Source organism: Misgurnus anguillicaudatus, chromosome 17 (genome assembly GCF_027580225.2).
Source record: "Misgurnus anguillicaudatus chromosome 17, ASM2758022v2, whole genome shotgun sequence".
Classification (NCBI taxonomy): domain Eukaryota; kingdom Metazoa; phylum Chordata; class Actinopteri; order Cypriniformes; family Cobitidae; genus Misgurnus; species Misgurnus anguillicaudatus.
Window position 1 is genome coordinate 39469771 of NC_073353.2, and position 21471 is coordinate 39491241.

At 35.0% G+C, this 21471-nt stretch overlaps 1 protein-coding gene across 3 annotated transcripts in view; it reads left to right on the forward strand.

Annotated features, from left to right (window-relative positions):
• Positions 1 to 21471, forward strand: part of LOC129451610 (transient receptor potential cation channel subfamily M member 2) — a 50590-nt gene extending 29119 nt beyond the window's left edge. For 2 of the 3 annotated variants that reach the window (XM_073854750.1, XM_073854748.1), the window contains exons 11-34: positions 2285 to 2406; positions 2804 to 3139; positions 3589 to 3729; positions 5988 to 6123; positions 6197 to 6342; positions 6430 to 6542; positions 6812 to 6910; positions 8004 to 8229; positions 10316 to 10434; positions 10539 to 10677; positions 12806 to 12977; positions 13949 to 14129; positions 14388 to 14569; positions 15432 to 15564; positions 15802 to 15889; positions 15977 to 16064; positions 16288 to 16436; positions 16537 to 16586; positions 16823 to 16858; positions 16966 to 17052; positions 17296 to 17374; positions 17539 to 17640; positions 19549 to 19665; positions 20216 to 21471. In XM_073854750.1, the coding sequence (XP_073710851.1) occupies positions 2285 to 2406; positions 2804 to 3139; positions 3589 to 3729; positions 5988 to 6123; positions 6197 to 6342; positions 6430 to 6542; positions 6812 to 6910; positions 8004 to 8229; positions 10316 to 10434; positions 10539 to 10677; positions 12806 to 12977; positions 13949 to 14129; positions 14388 to 14569; positions 15432 to 15564; positions 15802 to 15889; positions 15977 to 16064; positions 16288 to 16436; positions 16537 to 16586; positions 16823 to 16858; positions 16966 to 17052; positions 17296 to 17374; positions 17539 to 17640; positions 19549 to 19665; positions 20216 to 20341 (3167 nt within the window). In that variant the 3' untranslated portion in view covers positions 20342 to 21471. The remainder of the gene's footprint in view (positions 1 to 2284; positions 2407 to 2803; positions 3140 to 3588; positions 3730 to 5987; positions 6124 to 6196; positions 6343 to 6429; positions 6543 to 6811; positions 6911 to 8003; positions 8230 to 10315; positions 10435 to 10538; positions 10678 to 12805; positions 12978 to 13948; positions 14130 to 14387; positions 14570 to 15431; positions 15565 to 15801; positions 15890 to 15976; positions 16065 to 16287; positions 16437 to 16536; positions 16587 to 16822; positions 16859 to 16965; positions 17053 to 17295; positions 17375 to 17538; positions 17641 to 19548; positions 19666 to 20215) is intronic. The other variant, XM_073854749.1, reaches the window with a different exon arrangement.

Genomic DNA, 21471 nt, shown 5'->3' on the forward strand with positions numbered 1-21471 from the left:
GCATCAGAAACATTGTGTCTGATCAGAAAATAGACTAGTTCGATAGAAAATATCGGCTTTAAGTTTAACCAGATACATCTAATATATATATATATATATATATATATATATATATATATATATATATATATATATATATATATATTTGATTCCTGCACGACTTTAAAGAAACTTTTGATGTTACAAAACTTTAGATTCAACAACACACATCGCTGTGTGACGCGCTGGGGCGAGACGCGCAGTGGGGGCGAGAGAGAGAGAGAGAGATCGCTGACAGCACTGGACCGCTTGTGAAACTACGCAGTCTAAAACTATAAACTTTATTTTTTGACAGCAATAAACATGACAGCATAGGCTTGACATAAAACACACACACAGGAAAACAACGAGCTGATTGACACATCGTAAAACACGCACAGGATACTCGCTGTCTAAAGCCCTTGATATACGATTCTCAAACCTAGACAGATTGTACAGCTTTTGATTGATTGTCCCGCCCCCTGTCAAAGGGGTCATAAATCAATCAAATTTTGACAGATAGTGGTCCCATATAACTACTAACATGTCCATAAACACAAATAAATAAATCAAATACACCACGACTTGCCTTGAGGTAGGGTTGGATACATCGTTATGAACATGATTACCAGTATTGTGTTGTTTCATGATATGGATTCTACAATACAGTTGATACCGTTACATATTCATAAATTCTATTTTTGCATTTATATACTTTGCATTCATATATTCACAAACTACTGCCATCCATCTCTTATTTCACCGTGAGTAGTGCACGCTATGAGTCCTGCAAATGAAAGGTTTCATGTTCATGTCTTTTATATGGAAAGTCTTCATGTCATGGTTGTCTCTTGTTTCCCCATTCCTTGTTCCGTGTCATGTTCTGATTGCTTCCCTGTCCCATACAGTGCCCTCCACAATTATTGGCACCCCTGTTTAATATGTGGTCGTGGACTTCTAAAAATTCTCCTTTTTATTTAAACAACATAGAACCCAAATGCAAAAAAAGACAAATATCCAACCTTTGATTTAAGTACATTACTTTGGTGGTAAAGAATTTACACATTTAGAAAAAAAAAATTGAAATCATGCGTTCCACAATTATTGGCACCACTAACAATTCCTATGATAAATAATAAAAAAAAGTTTTAAATATTTTTCTGTAGTTGCTAAAGTTGGTCAGGGTATCTAGGAAGTTTTAATGTTATAAATAAATATATATACACATGTAAATGTTTCTTAAATACATACATGAGTGTGTGTGTATTTATATGTACACAATAATTACACACAGCACACACTCATATATTATGCCAAAAATCACTTTTATTTTGTATGCAATTAATCATGATTAATCTTTTCCCAGCCCTAATATAAACATACAAATATATCAAATGAAAAAACAGACCCTCTGCTTTTAAACAATCAATAAACAAACAAACAAACAAACAAAACAGAGAAAAAAGTTTCATCTTATCTATATTTTTTCTCCGCTTATAAACTCTTAAATATAGGTATTTTTCTTTAAAAAAAATTTTTTAGCTGATATAGTTGCATTTTTGTGAAGGAATTTCATTAGAGATCAGATTAAGCATGATTATCAAAACATACATACAGTTTAAAATTAGTAAATAACGTTTTGGCTTCAGTTTTTGCATAATTAGGTTAGTATGTAGTGGATAATTATGGTATTACAGATTAACATAAAAAAATTCTTCAGAAACACGTTTTTTATGAAAATGTTTCATCTTAATTGACGAGATAACTTGTCAATGGGGGGAAAGAGTTAAAAGCATGACTTATACGGTATGTGTTATGTGTTGAATTATTTAAATAAAGTGTTTGTTCAATTTCATGAAAAAGTAGACACAAGGTTTTTAATTTGACAGTGACAATATGCATAATATTCATACGCCCTATTCAAACAGTGGCACATTATGAGGAAAAAATGAAAAAAAATTAGTGTCTATGACCATTCCCTCATTTTTTTCTAGTTATATAAGGTTAAAAATACATATTTTTCCAGTAATTTAATTAAAGTTTCCAAAATGTTTTTTTCTCATATGGCAATATACTCTAATATTATACCGGCTGGAAAGTGGAAAATATCGGGCTCATATCAGCCACCCCTACCCAGAATACACAAGCTTCATAGTGAACCGATGCACACCAGACACCTGGAAGTTGAAGAGCATCATCTGAAAGAAACTGCTGATTTTATTGTGCACTTTACAATTTTTGTGTGTAACATTTCTCATCTCTTCAGCATCCAAGAATGAAGAAAGCACCGGTCGACAGTCTTGGGAGAGACAGCTGGAGCTCGCCGTGGCCTGGAATCGAGTTGACATTGCAGAGACCGAGATTTTCACTGAGGAGAGCCAATGGACGGTGTGCTGAAAGTTATATAATATTTATAATAGTGTTATAATACTATTTATTAATATTAATAGTCAGATTTTAATAGTTTTTACTGTTATTCATACTCTTGACGGCCGTATATACACAGTCAGCAATCAGCATTTCACAAAGACATCAAATATAAGTTTGACTGGAGCTGTTTGCATATTTAAAACATGTAGACAATACCAAATAAACACTGTCTCTGTTAGTCATACGTGCACAAATGTAAATGCATGCAAATTTCTTAAAGCATTGCTGTATGATGACCTGAAGACTAAACTTAACATTAGACTTAGTATTTGTGCTTATTTTAATGATAGTTTAAGGGTGTTTATTGTTCTGGATTTGTTTATATTGAAAGTAAAAGAGTGATTTTCTATCTCAGTCCAGTGATCTTCACCCGTCCATGTTCTCGGCTCTGGTGGGCGATAAGCCGGAGTTTGTGCGTCTCCTGCTGGAGAACGGTGTGTGTGTTCGGCAGTTTCTGGAAAATGAGGAGAGGCTCTATGAACTTTATGCCAACATGCCCGGCTGTTTCTTTTCACGTAAGCTGGTCAAACAGGGAGGCAAGACCCGCAGAGATCCACCGTCATCCACCGGCAGTAATAAAGTTTCACTGATTCACGTGTCTGAAGAAGTGAGACATTTGTTGGGCAGCTTTACTCAGCCTCTGTACGGCTCACCACGACACAAAACAACTAAAGACAACGTGTGTTTAACGGTAAGTTGAATAAGGAATGAATTACACCAGACTCAGTCAAAACAGGATGTGGTTTTGGGTTTTGTTACGTCATTTTCATGAGAATTAAATGTATAGTCCCTCATATTCTCATTGGATGTTTTACCTTAGGGTTTTTTTATTTACAACTTTTTCCTCTTGCGAAAATTAACCATGGTTTTACTCAAAACCACAAAAAAAACATGGTTGCTATAGTTAAACCATGGTTGCCACAAAATAACTATGGCTGATACAACTGCTGTAGAAATACCGTGAATATAAAAACCATATTTTGTAAAGGTCATTTGATTCTCCTTACTGTAACCTGCAGTACATTTTTACTGTAATACAATAATGAGATTTAGGGATATGACAGATTAGATAAAAATGAATCAATCATCCAAAGTTTTTGGTCTGCTTTGACTGTTATCAGATGTTTGATTTTCTCACAGTTGCCATCCAAAGCGCCGGTCGAGCTTCCATGTTATGGTGACGACTCGACCCCAGACTCGGTTTCGGATCCGGGCCGGGATCTCTTCCTCTGGGCTGTTGTACAGAATAACAGAGAACTGGCAGAAATTGGTTGGGAACAGGTAAAAATACTCAGACATCACTGAAAAACTCTGTGTTACGTCCGTATGTCGTCTGGTTGTATTTTCCCTCCGTCTCTCTCTCTCTCTCTCAATGTTTCCCAGACGCTGCCATTTGCTAACATCCCTGTCAGTTTCCTTCCCTGGTTTGTTATCAAATATTGTAAATAGTTTGTAAATATAAAAATATAACACCAGCACTTTGTACACAATCACTACCACTGTATATAAATAAAACACTTGTTTTTGCACCGCACCTTTGTTTCTTGAGTTTGCCTGACACCCTCAATTATAATTTTTTTTTTAATAAATAGTGTTACAAATACCCCTACAACATCTTTATTGTAACACTCTGTGTTTGTCATAGTTTATAGCTTTCTTAATGAATAATTACACATGCTCTTTATTAAAAGTGTGTGAAACTGAACACATAATGCAATGATAAATGTTTTAAACAGAAGATTTGCTACATTGTTGTTCATAATTCAGTGGCTTCCATTACCCATATGGCAAAAAATATATTTTCATCTTTTTAAATATATTTCAAAATCAGTGGTAGCAGGTGAGGGGCACAAATTCAAAATGTGTGTTCGTTACGTCATGTTAACCATGCATGTGCATCATGTCAAAATAAGTGCCTGCTGCACAAGTGTCTATAAGGGTTTATAAAAAAGAGACGCTCACGTTCACAAAATACTTACGCTTACAAATTGAATCTATCGAACTTATTTGTAAGTGTGAACTCGTGAAACTCTGATGACAACTGAGATTAACCCTTTGAAGCGTCTGCAGCAGGCTTGTATTTTGACATGACGCATGATGCACATACTGTAGGTTGACATGATGCACCGAACACATATTTTGACATGACGGACTACATACATGTTGTGACGAGCTTCGCATCTTGCACCCTCGAAAAGAAGTCACCGGCGGCCACTGTTCAAAATCTTCAAAAAATAATAAATGTATAACGTACAAAGTTATTCTTCCAATGCGATGTTAATGTAAATGCTTTAAAATAAATTCCAAAATATAAAAAATGGCCAAAACTGCAATATATTTTGAAATATGTTTACATATTTATTTTTCACCAATATATATTTTTTTAAATAAATATTTTTAAAGCATTTATTTTAAAATTGCATTGGAAAAAAAACTGTAGGTTAAAAATTTAATTTAAACTGCTCAATTGTAAAAATATACTTTTATACTTATACTTCATACATTTTGCAAAAATGTATATTTTGGCAAGGAAAAATATATTTTTTGACATATGTTGTAAAATGAAAACTGTATTTCACTGAAAAAAATGATTCATTCAATTTACAAATTTTTTTAAGGTAAGTGGTAGCAATCAATTTCTTTAAGCTTCATTTAAACAAAAGTTTTTTGTTTTGTTTTTCTATTTTTGTTTTGTTTAAATGTAGCTTAAATTGTAAATTGAATGAATAATTTTTTTGTGTTGTTGCCCCTGAAATACATTTTGAAATATATGTTATGAAGCAGGGGTCACCAACTGGTAGCCCGCACAGAGTCTGTGAGGTGCCCGCCAAAGCACATTCTATTAATAGTCTCAACTGTAATATTTATTCATTACATATTTTTTTATATTAGCTTGGCTTGGTTTACGTATGTTAAAATTTTAAACAATACTAAAACATATAAACAAGTAAAACAAAAAAGTTTTAAGTAGACTATATCAAAAAGTAGCCCTCCAGATTGTTTTATCCATTGTGGTAGCCCTTGCTCATAAAAAGGTTGGAGACCCCTGTTATGAAGCATAAAACTAAATATATTTTCAAATTTAAAAATATATTTCATAAAGCTTTCCACAAAATGTATTAAGCATATATTTAAAACATATTTTTTCTGTATGGGTATTCGTCTCTGAGATACAACAAATAAATTTTTGTAAAAATGTCTTAATCTTTGACATTGGTTCATGCTGAATATAAAGATCAAGTACACCTCATTGCATTGTGCTCTGATGTATTTTACACATTTGTAATGAAATGTAGTTGGTCTTTAAGGTTGTTATTAATGTATTAAATGTACAAACTGTGCACGCATCAACTATATGCTGAAGAAAACTAGATCAATATACTTGTATGCTATTTTAAACATACAGCTGAAGTCTGACTGTGTTAGTGGCTCATTGTGTAGTTTAACTTCTTTACATTATGATTTTTTTTGTAGCACTGCTAACTGCACTAATGCATTTCTGTGTGTTTGTGTGTTTGTGCTTGTGTGTGTATTTATAGTGCAGAGATTGTATCGCAGCCGCTCTGGCAGCCAGTAAGATCTTGAGAAAACTGGCGCGGGAAAGCCGAGATCTTGATGGTGAGGAGGCGAAGGAAATGAGAGATCACGCCGATTACTATGAGACACAAGCCATTGGTATGATGACCTCAACACTTCTGTCCTGAGTGTTTGTCATGTGTTTGTGTTGATCTTTAGCGTTGTGTTGTAGGTGTTTTCAGTGAATGTCACACCAGTGATCCTCAGCGAGCTCAGAAACTCTTGATCCGTATGTCACCGTCGTGGGGAAGATGCACCTGTCTGTGGCTCGCTCTGGAAGCTCAGAATAAAAGATTCATCGCTCACTCAGGAGTCCAGGTCATTATGAGGCTTTCATTTCAATCTGTTAACCTGACATTAAAGTTGAGTCATGTAGGTTGAGTCTGTCTGTCTGTCTGTCTGTAGAGTCTGCTCACACAGATCTGGTGCGGTGAGCTCTCGGTAGAGAATCCATACTGGAAGGTTTTGGTCTGCATGATCTTTTTTCCTCTTATATACACTGGCTTCTTGTCCTTCAGGTAAAAATATTACTGATTGAATTATTGAACTTTAAGATCAAAACTCAATCTTTTAAACATTAAATCTAGTCACCTTTAGATGGCAGCGTTTCACTATTAAAGTTAAAGGTTTTATGACATCACCATTTAGAAGTGCAGCATTTTCTAATCTTATAAGAAATTATTTCTCAGCTACATTTTAATTTAAAAACTTTAAATATCTTCTCACAAATGCTGTATGTCCAAATAAATGATGTTTGTGTGATGTGATGATGTATGTTGTCTTCCAGACGTGATGAAGATATTCAGAGAGAGGTCGAGAGGACAGAGCAACAGAAACTGACCATGGATTCTGGACACACAAATACCAAAATTAAACAAAATTTACGGTTAGTTAATGTAATATAAACATGAGCTAATTCAATGTGAATGCATTATTATCCTGTGATGAATAATGTCTAGGTTTACACTTCGCTTTAGACAGTCTGTCGACTATAAGCAATGCTTTGGGGTTGGATAAGTTGACATGTACTTGCAAAGTTAGTAATAGGCGACCATAAAGCAATACCTTTGTTTTAAAACTGTATTTATCTAGGCATATATGAATAATAAGAGTTCCTCAATAATAAGAGTGAGTCTCAAACACGATTGTTTTCTTCTTCTTATATAAACCTTGTGCATGTAAAAGACCGCTAGAAAACAGACCAATCTCAACATAACACAAACTGTGACGTTACAGATGTATGCCCAGCATATAATTACAATGTTGTTACAATGCTAAAAATAAAGTTGTGACCGCTAAGATAGTGTTATATGCTAGTTAATGTTATATGCTAGCGTTTAGGCTGATGTTCTACTATTGACGTTACAGTTACGTTTTGCAGGTCCATACTAAAAAAAAAAAAACTTACCACTCAGAAACGTCCATTAACAATCTCCAAACAATTGATTATTCCTCAAATCTGAATCTTCATCTGATACAGACTTAAACATAAGATCTGTTTACACACACACACAGAGCTTCTAAAGGAGCTGCTCTGTGAAACAGCCAATCAGAGCAGAGCTCAACATTATTATTCATGACCCTTTTAAATAAGGTAAAATAGACCATTTCAATCTAAAGGCAAATTCTAGGGTTGTAAATGGACATGAAAAACGGTCTCTGGATAATTTTTGCACTTAATAAAGTCACAAACCTTCTGTGTAGATATCAGAGAACAATTTAACAGATTATTATAATGCATTCTTTGAATATTTGACTTTTAGCTGACAAAGCATCACATGTAAAATAAGGAGCTATTTATACAGGTCATGTTTGGTGTTTTAATGAAGACATCTATACAGGCTTTTTAAGACTAGACAGATCTGACTCTGACATGCATATAGCAACATTTAAAACAGTGCAGATGAAACCAAATGACTGCTCGTCTTAAATCATTATAGATCATAATAAATCAAATGATTTCTCTATTGTTCATCCAGTGGCTCTTCACAGACGTCTAAGATAAAGCCTCTGAACTGTGGATCTCGCCTTATGAAATTCTTTCATTCACCTCAAGTGAAGTTTTACTGGAATATCGCCTCTTATTTTGGTTTCCTGTGGCTCTTTGCCGTGGTGCTGATGATCGATTTCCAGACTTTTCCATCATGGAGAGAACTTCTGCTGTACGTCTGGCTGGGGTCACTGGTGTGTGAGGAGGTTAGACAGGTGAGAGATGTCCGTCTTTCTGTCTATTTGTCTCTTTTTAGTACAAATACATAAAAAATTATTAAAGGGAGACACTTTTTTTAAAGCTCACGTAACACACGCTGTTTCTGCATTTCTGATGTTAATCTGGAGTACCTATAGAGTAGTATGACATCCTTTATATCTCTGAAGAGTCTTTAGTTTCATCAAATTTATAAAAGAAAAATTTGCTTTACCGATTCTTTACGATAACACAAGAAAAAATGATGAAGGAGGAGTTACTACCGCGGGAGGAGCGAGTACGAGTCATGCAACACTCTACAACACTTTTAATTTATGATTCACTACATGTTTGTGTCATTTATATAATATGCACGCGCATATTTCCAACATAAGACAGAAGTCTTACTTACCGCATGCAACTCATGACCCGGTAGGGAAAATCCAGCGCATCAAACACACATGCAAAACTCCGCTGCTAATCCGGATAATAAACTATATCCATTGTTTTCATAAGGCTGACTTTCTTCTCCTTACATCCAAAAACACACTTCTTCATTCCTGCCATTGTTGAGTTTTGAAATTAAACAAAGCTGTCGCAGGATGTGAATGTTTGTAAGTTCTAGCGTCTCTCGCTGATTGACGGGTGGGCGGGGTTTTCCAGGGGAAGTGCCCATATAAAGAAGTGATACGTATAGAAACCCCTGAAATGTCAGCTTGACCAGTAATCGAAAAAAACTTTCCGAAACTTGTACGAATCCTGGCGAAGTGCATTTGGCACAGAAATACTCTGTAACACGTCCAACTGCTTTTTTGACAGTTTGCCTACGTTAGCATGAGGAAACAACTCTATAACTGTGTCAATAAGTCAGAATGCTTGAAATACCACTGAAATACCCCCCTTAAAATATGCTCATTTCCAGCTCCCCTGGAGTTAAACATTACATTTTTATCGTTTTGTAATCCATTGAGCTGATCTCCGGGTCTGGCGCTAGCACTTTTAGCATAGCTTAGCACAATCCATTGAATCTGATTAGACCATTAGCATTGCGCTAAAAATAACCAAATAGTTTCAATATTTTTCCTATTTAAAACTTGACTCTTCTGTAGTTACATTGTGTACTAAGACCGACAGAAAATTAAAATTTGTGTTTTTCTATGCAGATATGGCTAGGACTAAACTCTCATTCTGGTGTAATAATCAAGGACTTTACTGCAGGCATGTTACATCAGCAAAGTCCTTGATTATAACGCCAGAATGAGAGTATAGTTCCTAATCATATCTGCATAGAAAAACACAACTTTTAATTTTCTGTCAGTCTTAGTACACAATGTAACTTCAGAAGAGTCAAATTTAAAATAGGAAAAATATCAAAAGTCTTTGGTTATTTAATATTTTTTAGCACGATGCTAATGGTCTAATCAGATTCAATGGATTATGCTAAGCTATGCTAAAAATGGTACCTCCAGATGCGCAGATCAGCTGAATGGATTCCAAAACTGTAAAAATCAAATGTTTGACTCTGGTGGAGCTGGAAAATAAGCCCATTTTCAGAAAAAGTGGAGTGCCCCTTTAAATCAAGATGCATTTTCTTGATGAGCAACATGACCTAAAAAAATAAGTTTAGTTTTAAGACAAAAAAAGTCAAATAGAAATGATTTTGTGCTTAAAACGGGCTAAAAGGGTCTGCCAATGGGGTGGGAAGATTTAGTTTGGATTTTTTCGATGAGGTGTTTAAGATAAAGTAAACTTTTTTCAAGATTTTTTTTCTTACCATACTGGCAGATTTTTTGCTTGTTTTAAGCACAAATGCACATAGATTGGACATCTATTGGAGTGCTATAGATGTCCAATCACAGGAAGGTAAAAGGGAAGCTAGATTCTAATACTCCAAAAACCAACCAAAAAAAGAAAAACATAAGAACTAACAAAGAGTAAAATGTGGTAAAATCAGTCAACCTTTCTCTATAATAATAAAATATGAATTGAATGTAAATAGTTAGAATATAGACATATAAGTGTGTTTGATTTAAAATATGGTGTCATTGTTATTATGTTGGTGGTGTACGTTGGACTGATGGATTTAAACACTAAAATGATTCACAGCTTTATCACGACTTTGATGGCTCTGGTTTTCGTAAGAAAGCAAAGATGTATATCAAAGATGTGTGGAACATTCTGGATGTGCTGTCAATTGTGCTGTTCATCGCCGGCCTGGTATGCAGGTAAAGTCAATACAGTTCAGATCTTTACAGTAAAAATAAGATTAATGACACTGAAGTGAAGATACTGTACTGTAAATATAAGTATTTTATTTTGTATCCCGCAGGCTGGAGACCTCAGACACTTTGTTCTACATTGGTAAAGTTATTCTGTGCATTGACTTCATTATATTCTGCCTGAGACTGATGGCCATCTTTACTATCAGTCGAACCCTGGGACCCAAAATCATCATTGTCAGGAGAATGGTGGGTTTCATCACATCCATTCTGTTCACATCAACACGGTTTATGCTTTGAGAGGGGATCAGATTTTTAAGAGTTTGTGGTCCACTGTAGCTTTATGAACTGGCACAGATAAACACAATTGATCACATGACGTACACTTTTATTGGTCAGTGATGCTTATTGAATGTTTATTTGGAAACTAACTATGGGGGCTCTATTTGATCTAAGTGCATTGTCTAAACGGGTGTGTCCGATTCCACTTTTGCTTATTTAACGACGGGAAAAATGGTTTGTGCACCAAGCGTACGGCCTAAAAGGGTTGTTCATATTCTCATAATGAGTAATGGGTGTGTTTTGGGCGTAAAGTGCAATAAACCAATGAGAGTCTCATCTCTCATCCTCTTTAAAAACCAGTTGCGCTCACACCATGCTGATTCTCTATTTAGATGGCAGAATTTGTAAACTCAAAACAAAGCAAAGGAAGAAGACCCCCAGTTTCAGATTGATGTTAAAAATTGCGTTGTTTTTAAACCTTAAAAAATCGTTTTCTTTCTGTCACGGAATTAAAATTAGAAGGCTTTAAATTGCAATAAATGTATGGATTGCCTACATGATCACTCTAATCTCAAAAAATAATAAACAAATATGCAAAAAAAGGTTTGTACTCTAAAATACTTTATTTGTAGCAAACAGGAGATAAAGAATTTACAACATGCTGAGAGCCTTTATCACTCGGACAGCGCAGTGATGGTTTTAAAAACATTACATAAAAAAGGTTCTCATCTCATATCCAGAGGTACAAAGTCATTATAAATAAATTTGTCGGGTAGCTATAAAAAAACATTTAATAATAGATGCAATATTTGCATTTGTTTAAAGCAAAGCATTTATTAACTTACAGTACAGTAGCTTTGATTTTTAACGAACCGTTGAAACTTCCGTAAAAAGATGACGTGGAGATGCCCCTAACGTTTCAGAGCAGAAAATCCTGCCTGTTTTTCCAAGATTTTATTTTATCTTTTTGGCTTTTTTAATAATTCAAATTTGGCAGGGTGATTAATATCAAATTTTTCTGTGCTGTGACAAACCCTTACGAAAATTAACCATGATTTTATTGTGGTAAAAGTGTAGTAACCAAGGTTTTTTGGTGTATTGATTACTATCAGCAAAACCATGGTTTTACTACACTAACATGGTTTAACTATGGTTTTTGAAAACCATGGTTGTCAAAACCATGGTTATTTTGTGGTCACCATGGTTTTACTACAGTAACCATGTTTTTTTTTTATTTTAACTGTCGTAAAACCATGGTTGATTTTTGTAAGGGAACTCGGAACACATTTAAAGGGAACCCCCACTTTTTAAAAAATATTCCCATTTTTTGCTCCCCTGGATTTAAACAATTTATTTTACAGCAGCCCCTAGAGTTAAACATTAAATTTTTACCGTTTTGTAATTAGGGCTGGGAAAAGATTAATCGCGATTAATCGCATACAAAATAAAAGTGATTTTTGGCATAATATATGTGTGTGTGCTGTATGTAATTATTATCTACATATAAATACACACGCATTCATGTATGTATTTAAGAAACATTTACATGTGTATATATTTATTTATATTTTTATATATTCTATATTATATATCAATTAAAATAATTGATATATAAATAAAAATTCTGACATGAATATATGTATGTGTGTGTGGTAAAATAAATATACACAATAATTACTCACAGTAAACACATATTTATTATGCCAAAAAATTTTGTTTGCGATTAATCTTTTCCCAGCCCTATTTGTAATCCATTCAGCTGATCTCCGGGTCTGGCGCTAGCACTTTTAGCATAGCTTAGCACAATCCATTGAATCTGATTAGACCATTAGCATTGCGCTAAAAATAACCAAAGAGTTTCCAAGGCCCCACATCTCGAGGTCTGTTTCATAGTAAAGGTCAGAGAAACAATCACTGACATTGGTTTTGTATTATATGACGAGTATAAGAATACTTGTGTGAGATAAAAGTACACACATATCATGTTGAAAAGAGATCCGATATGTATTTATGATACTAGAAACAAATGCTGACAGAGATGATTTATTGATTGGTCATTTGACCTCTTTATATTCTGTTGTTTTGATGTCTACAGATGACGGATTTGTTCTTCTTCATGTTTCTGTTGAGTATCTGGGTGGTGGCGTACGGCGTGGCTAAACAAGGCATTTTGATTCAGAACGAACACAGACTGGATTGGATCTTCCGCGGCGCTGTTTATGAGCCGTACCTCATCTTATTCGGCAACCTCCCCACTGATATAGATAGTAAGAACTTTATTTTTCCAAACCGCATTCATCCTCAAAAGACATTCAAGAGAAATGAAGCTTGAAATGTTAAGATTATTTAGGATTTAGCATTGTGACATTATTTTAATGTAGTTCTAAACTTAGGTTTGGGAGGGGCCTAAACCACGCCCACATGTCAATCAGAGCGACGAGGACGCTCATGAGTAGAAGGTCACAGTCATCACTGCACGCGAAAGCTTTGTTAAATATCAATAATCAACAATGACACAAAAGTAGAAGTGTGTTTTTAGATGTAAGGAGAAGAAGGTCTTGTTCAGCTTTCCTAGTAAGCCAGACTTATGGAAACAATGGATATAGTTTGTTTAACCGGGGTAGCAGTGGAGTTTTGCGTGTGTGTTTGTTAAACGCTGGATTTTGTTAAAATGGGGCAGTCCCAAACGGGTTATGAGTCGCAGGCGGTAAGTAAAACTGCATCAGATGTCTCTGTTTTGTTGGAAATTGGCGCATAAGTGTATAATGTAAACAACGTGAACATGTAGTGAATCATAAGTTATCCAGAGATAGTGGGGTAATGTTTTGTGTGTTGCTTGCGAGTCGTGACTCGCTGAGCAATGAGAAATCCAGTGATTCGATAACAACAGATTTTAATTCAATTCAATTCAATTTTATTTATATAGCGCTTTTCACAAGTGTTAATTGTTGCAAAGCAGCTTCACATGAGCAGATGTAAAGGAGAACAGAGAAAATCAATAGATAATATAAGCAGTAGAACATAGCGGCTAAGGTTAAACCGTACAAGCAAGCGTATTAATAATGTAACATATACAGTAAAGTGCTAAGCTAAGCCAAAGTTGGCTGACTCTGCCTGGGACTAAAAACCCCCTAGGAAAAAAAACCTGGTGGGAAAAACTCCTAGAAGGACAAAAACCCTTGGGAGAAATTAATAGGATAGATAAAGTTAATAAACATCTGTGTTATTTGTGTTTCAGACACTCAGTTTGATATGAACAGCTGTAGTTTAAATGCCACGGACCCTTTGAAGCCCAAATGTCCCATTTTAAGTGACGACAACACGCCAGTATTCCCAGTATGGCTGACCGTCATTCTGCTGTGCGTCTATTTGTTGTTCACCAACATTCTGCTGCTTAACCTTCTTATTGCCATCTTAAGGTGAGTCTACATTCTGTAAAACACACAGACACTTATCTTACATGTGGTTTGTACATATACTGTACACATTTGGGGAAATTTTTATTCAAAGTGAAACGCACAGAGCTATTTGTTATGCTGATGCTACTGATAAAATGGTTTGCCATTGTGATTGTGTTTCTGCTTAACATGAAGGTTCTGGAAGTGTTTGTATAAAAACTGAAAGGCATTTATATCTCATGTGGAGTGTTGTTGAAATGCTGTTACTGTCCATCACAGCTATACGTTCCAGGAGGTTCAGGACAACACCGACACCATCTGGAAGTTTCAGCGTTATGAGCTGATTAAAGAATATCACAGTCGTCCTGCTCTCCCACCGCCCTTCATCCTCATCAGTCATCTCGTCATCTTCATCAAAGGGGTGTTTGTGCGTTCACCAGCACAGGGACACAAATACTTTAGTGAGTGACTCTCTTAAATAACTTTCAATTTTATTTATATTGCGCTTTTCACAATTGTTTAATTTTTTCCGCAGCAGCTTTAAATGAATAAAAACAAGAAAAAACATCGAAAAATCAGATGAAAACAAAAGCAGCAAAGTAGTACATTGGCTAAGGTTAAATCGTATTAGTGAGAAAAAAACCTGAGAGATAGACGGACTCAGCTTATCCTATAGAAGATATACTACATATTGAATACTGTATTTTAAAATTTTATGTAAATTAAAAATGTGAAAATTGTAATTAAAAATTTAAGCAAGCGGTTGATTGTCGCTGGGTAGATTTAGATGATCCAGTAGAAAAAAATACTATATATATTGAGTGCTATATATTTAAAAGTACCCTATATGAAACATATAAAAACAATATATATTAAGTACTATATATAAAAAATTATATATTTGAGTACTACATATAAAAATCCTATATTTAGAGTACTGTATATTAAAAATACTATATTTGAGTACTATACATTTAAAAGTACTATATATTGAGTACAATATATTTAAAAACACTATATATTGAGTACTATATATTAAAAATACTATATTAAAAATATTATTTTTGAGTACTATACATTTAAAAGTACTATATAATAAGTACTATGTATTTAAAAATACTATATATTGAGTACTATATATTTAAAAATACTATATATTTAGTACTATACAATTAAAAGTACTATAAGAAGTATTGTATATTTAAAAATACTATATATTGGGTACTGGGCATCATGATGATGGGAGGCCAGTATCAGTGACCAGACTGGACCCTCTCTTTTATAACAGGTTATTGGGTTGAAGTTTGTTCTTCTTCTCCACAGGACGAGAGCTTGGGAAGTCTGAGGAAGAGGAGCTGCTGTCATGGGAGGCTTTCATGAAGGACAACTATCTGTCATCTACACGTCAAGAGGAGAATCACAGTATGGAGCATCGAATCCAGGACACAGCTGAGAAGTACTGACTATGATCTGAATACACACTATATAAATATGTATAAATATGAACAACGACATGGCATTGAAAGCTATTATGATATATTCCAATGAATGAAATAACAACAGAAAATCCCAAAACATAATATTATCCTTCAAACTAGGCACATTTGTCAAATATATTAATAATCACACTCGTAAAGGGAGTGCCTTGAGCAGCCAGTTTTGTATGAAAGTCAATGTGTCCATGTTTTGTCAGGGTTGGAGAGATGTCTGAACTTCTGGAGAGGGACCAGAAGATGGTTTCCTCCAGAATGGCAAAAAGACTCACCAAGCTGGAAGAGCAGGTCTACAGTTCTTCCTCACATATACAGTATCTATATTCAGACCTTAGTAATGTGATTGTCACTGGTACATTCGTTGTCATCTGGCAGGTCACTGAATCCACCAAAGCTCTCCGCTGGATTATGGACGCTATGAAATCTCAGGGATATAAATCCAAACTGGAGCCGCCTCTATTGAGTGAGCAGTGTTTTTAAATCAGCTCTGGTCAGATGTAGGCATCCTTATGGTTTAACAGTTATAGGCACTTTCATTAGTTTCTTATTAGAGACATACAGCACAAGTGCTTGTTAGATTATATTATGTCTAACATAAAATATATACTAAAATAAAAAACGAAACTTTGTGTGTTTTACTGCAAGAAAAAATGCATGGTATTAAATGACGTTATTTTCATATTCAGCAGGTAAAAGCGTTGACAAGGATGATGGTGAATCCAGCGGACAGGAGACAGAAGATGAAAAGCCTCCTCACACGTATGCACGTCAGCTTCAGTATCCCGGCAGTAATGTCACACGCTTTCCTGTACCTGAAGAGAAGGTGTCCTGGGAGGTGCCTGATCTTCACTGATGTCTTTCCTCTAAATCATTGTGAATGAAGTTCTGTTTGGTTTGGTTTATTTTGTCTGACACATGTGCATTTACTCTTTTAGACAAACTTCACTTCTTACCTTCCTCCAGTTTACAATCAGCAGGAAAGCGAGTAAGTTTGATATGAAAAACATAATTAAATTGGATTTGAATTAATTGTGTTTACAATAAGCTTGTATTTAATATATAAATATATTGTTTCATTAATCATTATAATATTCTCACACAGCAAGGCAAATACTGTATGGATGTGTTCAGATTATTATTCTTAACACAAATGTTGTTTCTTTTTTAATTGTTAATTTTAATAAAATCACTGTCAGTGCATAACAAACTTTTTTTTTACAGTAATAGTACAGATGCTTCGGTTTTAGACAAGTACAGGTATTCTCAAAATATGTTTTATTTATGATTCAACACTTCTCCTATAATTTAATACAGTCGATTTTATTTTAGTTGTAAACATTTCATTCTCCTAAATGGATTTACAGGAATCCAGGAGGAAGAACTGGGATACGAGGAAAAGGGGCTCTTAAATCCCTCGGTCCAAATCACAAAATCCATCCAATCCTTACCAGGTATACCACACTGAATTAAAATCCTATTTTTGTCCTGATCCATGCTGGAATTATAATCTGATCTCTAATCAGATCAAATTGAAGTTTTCAGCTAAAGACATAAAAACGCTGCATCTGCATGTCACAAATGGGATTATACCAGATTAACGTTTGCATTCATCCGGCTCTCGGTTAAGATGCTTTGATGGTTTGAAAGTTGTGTAAGAGTTAAAAAATGAAATAATTGTGCTGTTTCGTCTGCAGATGGCGTGATGGTGAACGGACAGTACTGGAATTTCTCGCTGTTTGGAAAGATGCAGAGAAGTGTTATTGTCTTCCAGGGGTAAGAATAGAAAAAACCCAAGACGTTTTATTTACAATTATGAATGGGAAATTCAACTCACTGTACATAAGTAATTGTTTTGATTTGATTTTCCACTGATGGTCCGCCTGATGGTTTTAAACACTGCATTAGTAACACAAGCACTCATAAAATTGTTATTGTAGGGTGAAGCCAAACCTAATGAGACTCTGCCACTGACGCTGGAGAGAATTCTGGGTAAAAAATTAAACGAGAGGATCAAATCTGACCTACAGGCTGCAGAACAGGTGAGCAAAAGGTGGTAGAGCATTGCATTAACAGCATAAAAGGCCATGGGTTCAAAGCTACTGATTAAAATATGTATACCTTGTGATGCACTATAAAGCGTCGGCCAAATGTGTGGATGTAAATGCAAAACTTAACTGATTAAAAAGACAAGCACAACAGCTGTAGAAACATTATGATTAAAGATCTCTTGTTGAAAATAAACAAACTTTGTGTCAGTAACATACAAAGTTTTATCAAATGTTCATTACCGTAACTTGTGCTTTGGTCAATACACAGTTCAATCTATCGCCTTAAAGGAACACACCCAAATTTTGGGAATTTGGCTTATTCACCATATCCCCCAGAGTTAGATAAGTCCATACATACCTTTCTCGTCTCCGTGCATGCTGTGACTCTGTCTGCCGCAGCCCCCGCTAGCTTAGCACAAAGTCTGGAAGTAAATGGCTCCAGCTTGTTCGCGTTATTTTGTCACTTATTTGGAGCAGTGTGCTAGCTGGAGCTGTTCACTTCCAGACTTTGTGCTAAGCTAAGCTAGCGGGGGCTGCGTCAGACAGAGTTACAGCACACACGGAGATGAGAAAGGTATGTATGGACTTATCTAACTCTGGGGGATACGGTGAATAAGCTAAATTCCCAAAATCTGCGTGTTCCTTTAATTTAATTATTTATTGGTGTATGAAAGATAATAAAGCAATAAGCCCCAAGAAGCAGTGGGTTACCAGTGCATTTTATAACGGCTAAGGGGCGTTGTTAGGCACGACGCGAAGCGGAGTGCCTAAAACCCCCTTAGCCGTTATAAAATGCACTGGTAACCCACTGCTTCGCGGGGCTTATTGCGTTTATAAAACGGTTGCTTCAAATTATGTATAGCAGGATTTCATATAATAAAACACAGCAAATAAGTTGTAATTATATTAGTACAGATATTAGTCTTCCGCCAAACAAAGTAGTTCCTCAGACTCAAGTGTGTCTGCAACAGAGCGGTTCCCAAGCAAAACAGGCGGAGCAAAGACACAATGAAAATATGATTCATTAAGACTGTGGTGTTTATTTTCATAAATTAACATTCATCTAATTTATACATTAACATTTATACCGTGCAACTGTTGACGTGTGGATCAAATATGCTTGGAAGCATGCTTAACACTTTCCCTGCCAGCGTTTTTTAAAAGAGTTGCCACCCAGCTTTAGTTAAACATTAATGCCTTCCAGAAAAATGTTCTTCTTTAGATATATAAACATACAATATATCAAATGAAAGAACAGACCCTCTGCTTTCAAACAACAAAATAAAAACGTTTCACCCTACCTTCAATTGTTCTTTTATCCTCTCAAATTTTGAGCAAAATGTTGGGATAATTCCATTTCTGTGAATGACTTTTGTTAGAAATCCGATTCAGATCGCTGATCAAAAAATACACTTGAGTTTTAAAGTGTTGAGTGAAAGCATCAGTGTTTATGTTGTGTAAGATCGCCACCACTGATCAGTGATCGCCACCCAGTGGATAATATACGGTACAACTACTCCTCACGGAAGCATAATCAACAAGAAAACTCAACAATATTTATTGACACTTATCTGGATATCGCCATTAATTGTTCAATTGTTGAGGATTATAATTAATACAGTATAATATAATTAGCCCACCCAATAAATCAAAATTGACAACAAAATCCGACATTTTGACAGTTATTTTCTACAGTACACAACAACAGTGGCGCAGTGATACAAGCTATGTAATTCGGTTTGAGCCGTGGGTTTACCGGTGAGTTTTATCACAGCTGAGAACGCGTTTCAACCAATCAGAATGAAGAACCAGAACTGGCCGTTTTATAATGAAATTTTTAGCACGCAGCTGAACTTCCACAATGCTAAATGGGATGTGTGTGGTTCCTCTCTTTTACAGATTTATAAGGTTTATGTAGATGATAGCAGAAACACAGACAATGCATGGCTGGAAGCCACTGTCCTTCCACTTCATTTTGAGAAAAACAATCCAGTGATGTCACAAATAAACACCATTGTGAGTATAAAAAACATCCCTTCATGTTCAATATGAATAACTGAATCTCTAAAATCAAGAGTCACATATTAACCTAAAGGTTAAAGCTTGGTTACTTCTATGACAGCATATAGAGCTGGGCTATTCAAATCTTGCCCTGGTGGTCCGGAGCACCGCAGAGTTTAGGTCCAACGCTAATCAAACTTACCCACCTGTGATGGTCTAGTGATCATGAGTAGCTTGCTCAGGTGGGTTTGATCAGGGTTGGAGCTAAACTCTGCAGTGCTCTGGCCCTACAGGGTAAGATTTGAATAGCCCTGATATAGAGCAACATTACACCTGCTATGAGCTTTACATGATCTGTGTCACTGCATGTTGATATCAGATTTATAAAAGATCAATAAAGTCCTGTAGATTTTTCTAAAGGTTTTGATTTGCTCTTGTTTATATTCTGTGTTTTAGTATTGTTTATAGTCATGTTCATGACAGACTTAGTCACGAAACATTAAGGCCTGAACAAATATTTTGTATGATTTGGTTTTCAAGTCACAACCAAGTTGTCTATTTACAGGTTGAGAGCACGTTGTCATCTCTCCAGCACTTTCAATGGCAAGAAGTGAGCATCAAAACATGTTTGTGTCCATACCAAAGAGAAGCTTTACGTCTCATAGCGCAGCGTCACAACACAAACTTCTGATCTTCAGGAAAACTACATCAAAAACTTTAACCTCGACCACACAACCGTTTTACCTGTGCTGAAAAGCTTGAATTCATGGGAATGATCTTTAATCAGGATGTTATTTGAAAGAAAAGACTCTGTTGGCAAACAGAATTGTGAAGATTATGGCTGCTTTTATATTCATTTCAAAAGCTGTGCAATCTGCCATTCGTCTAACAAACATTTAGACACTTTATCTTTTACAAAGAACTGCATGTCAGTTAATCATTTTTTATTTAAATTTTCTCATTTATTTCTACCCATTTAATTCATTTGAATTAAAAAATCCAGCTAACTGTGCACAAATGTTTTATGATGGGTGTATGGATGATGATGGATTTGTATTGATTGCTGTCTGGGTAAATATGAATGTGGTTGATGAGTTTTTTTTAATAATACTCCATTATGTGTTATCCCATACATTACTGGGACATCAATAATTGCCTTATTCAGTTACAGGACACAATAATGTTAAACAAATGCTTACTGCTTTAGATGCCATAGATGTATAGATAGATGCACAGATAGATAATTACTGTATAATAGATGCTATCGATAATGTAGAGAAAGCTGGCTGTTATTGCACAGTTAACCTTGACAGGTTGATCAGGATCCTTTTGCAAAGTCTGTAATTTATTCTACTTATTTGACAGCTATTTACCAAATAAATCAAGGACATTAAATATTGATTTAAATATATATTACAGAAGAATGCTGTTATTGATCGCTCACAATCTGATATTACTGAAAGTCATGTAATAGTGATTTATGACTGGGTGTTTTGTGCGGAAAAGCATGATCTTATTACACAAGTACAACACATTATAAATGTAATAAAGCATGTTCTGTAAATATATGAGCACTTAATGTGGTAACACAAAATGGTACATTCACTTATAAAAAGCCTTATAATTAGAAAGCAATGCAGGTATGTGAAGTAAATAAAGTCTCTTACATACAAGTTTTGAGTCAGTGTGAATCAGGTTTGTGATTCAAATATTAAAAATATTCTGTCGTGCCAAAGGATTAAAAATCTCCTAAAACAAACTATTAGTGGGACTGTAAAAAGATTAATCACATACAAAATAAAGGTTTGTGCTTGCATAATA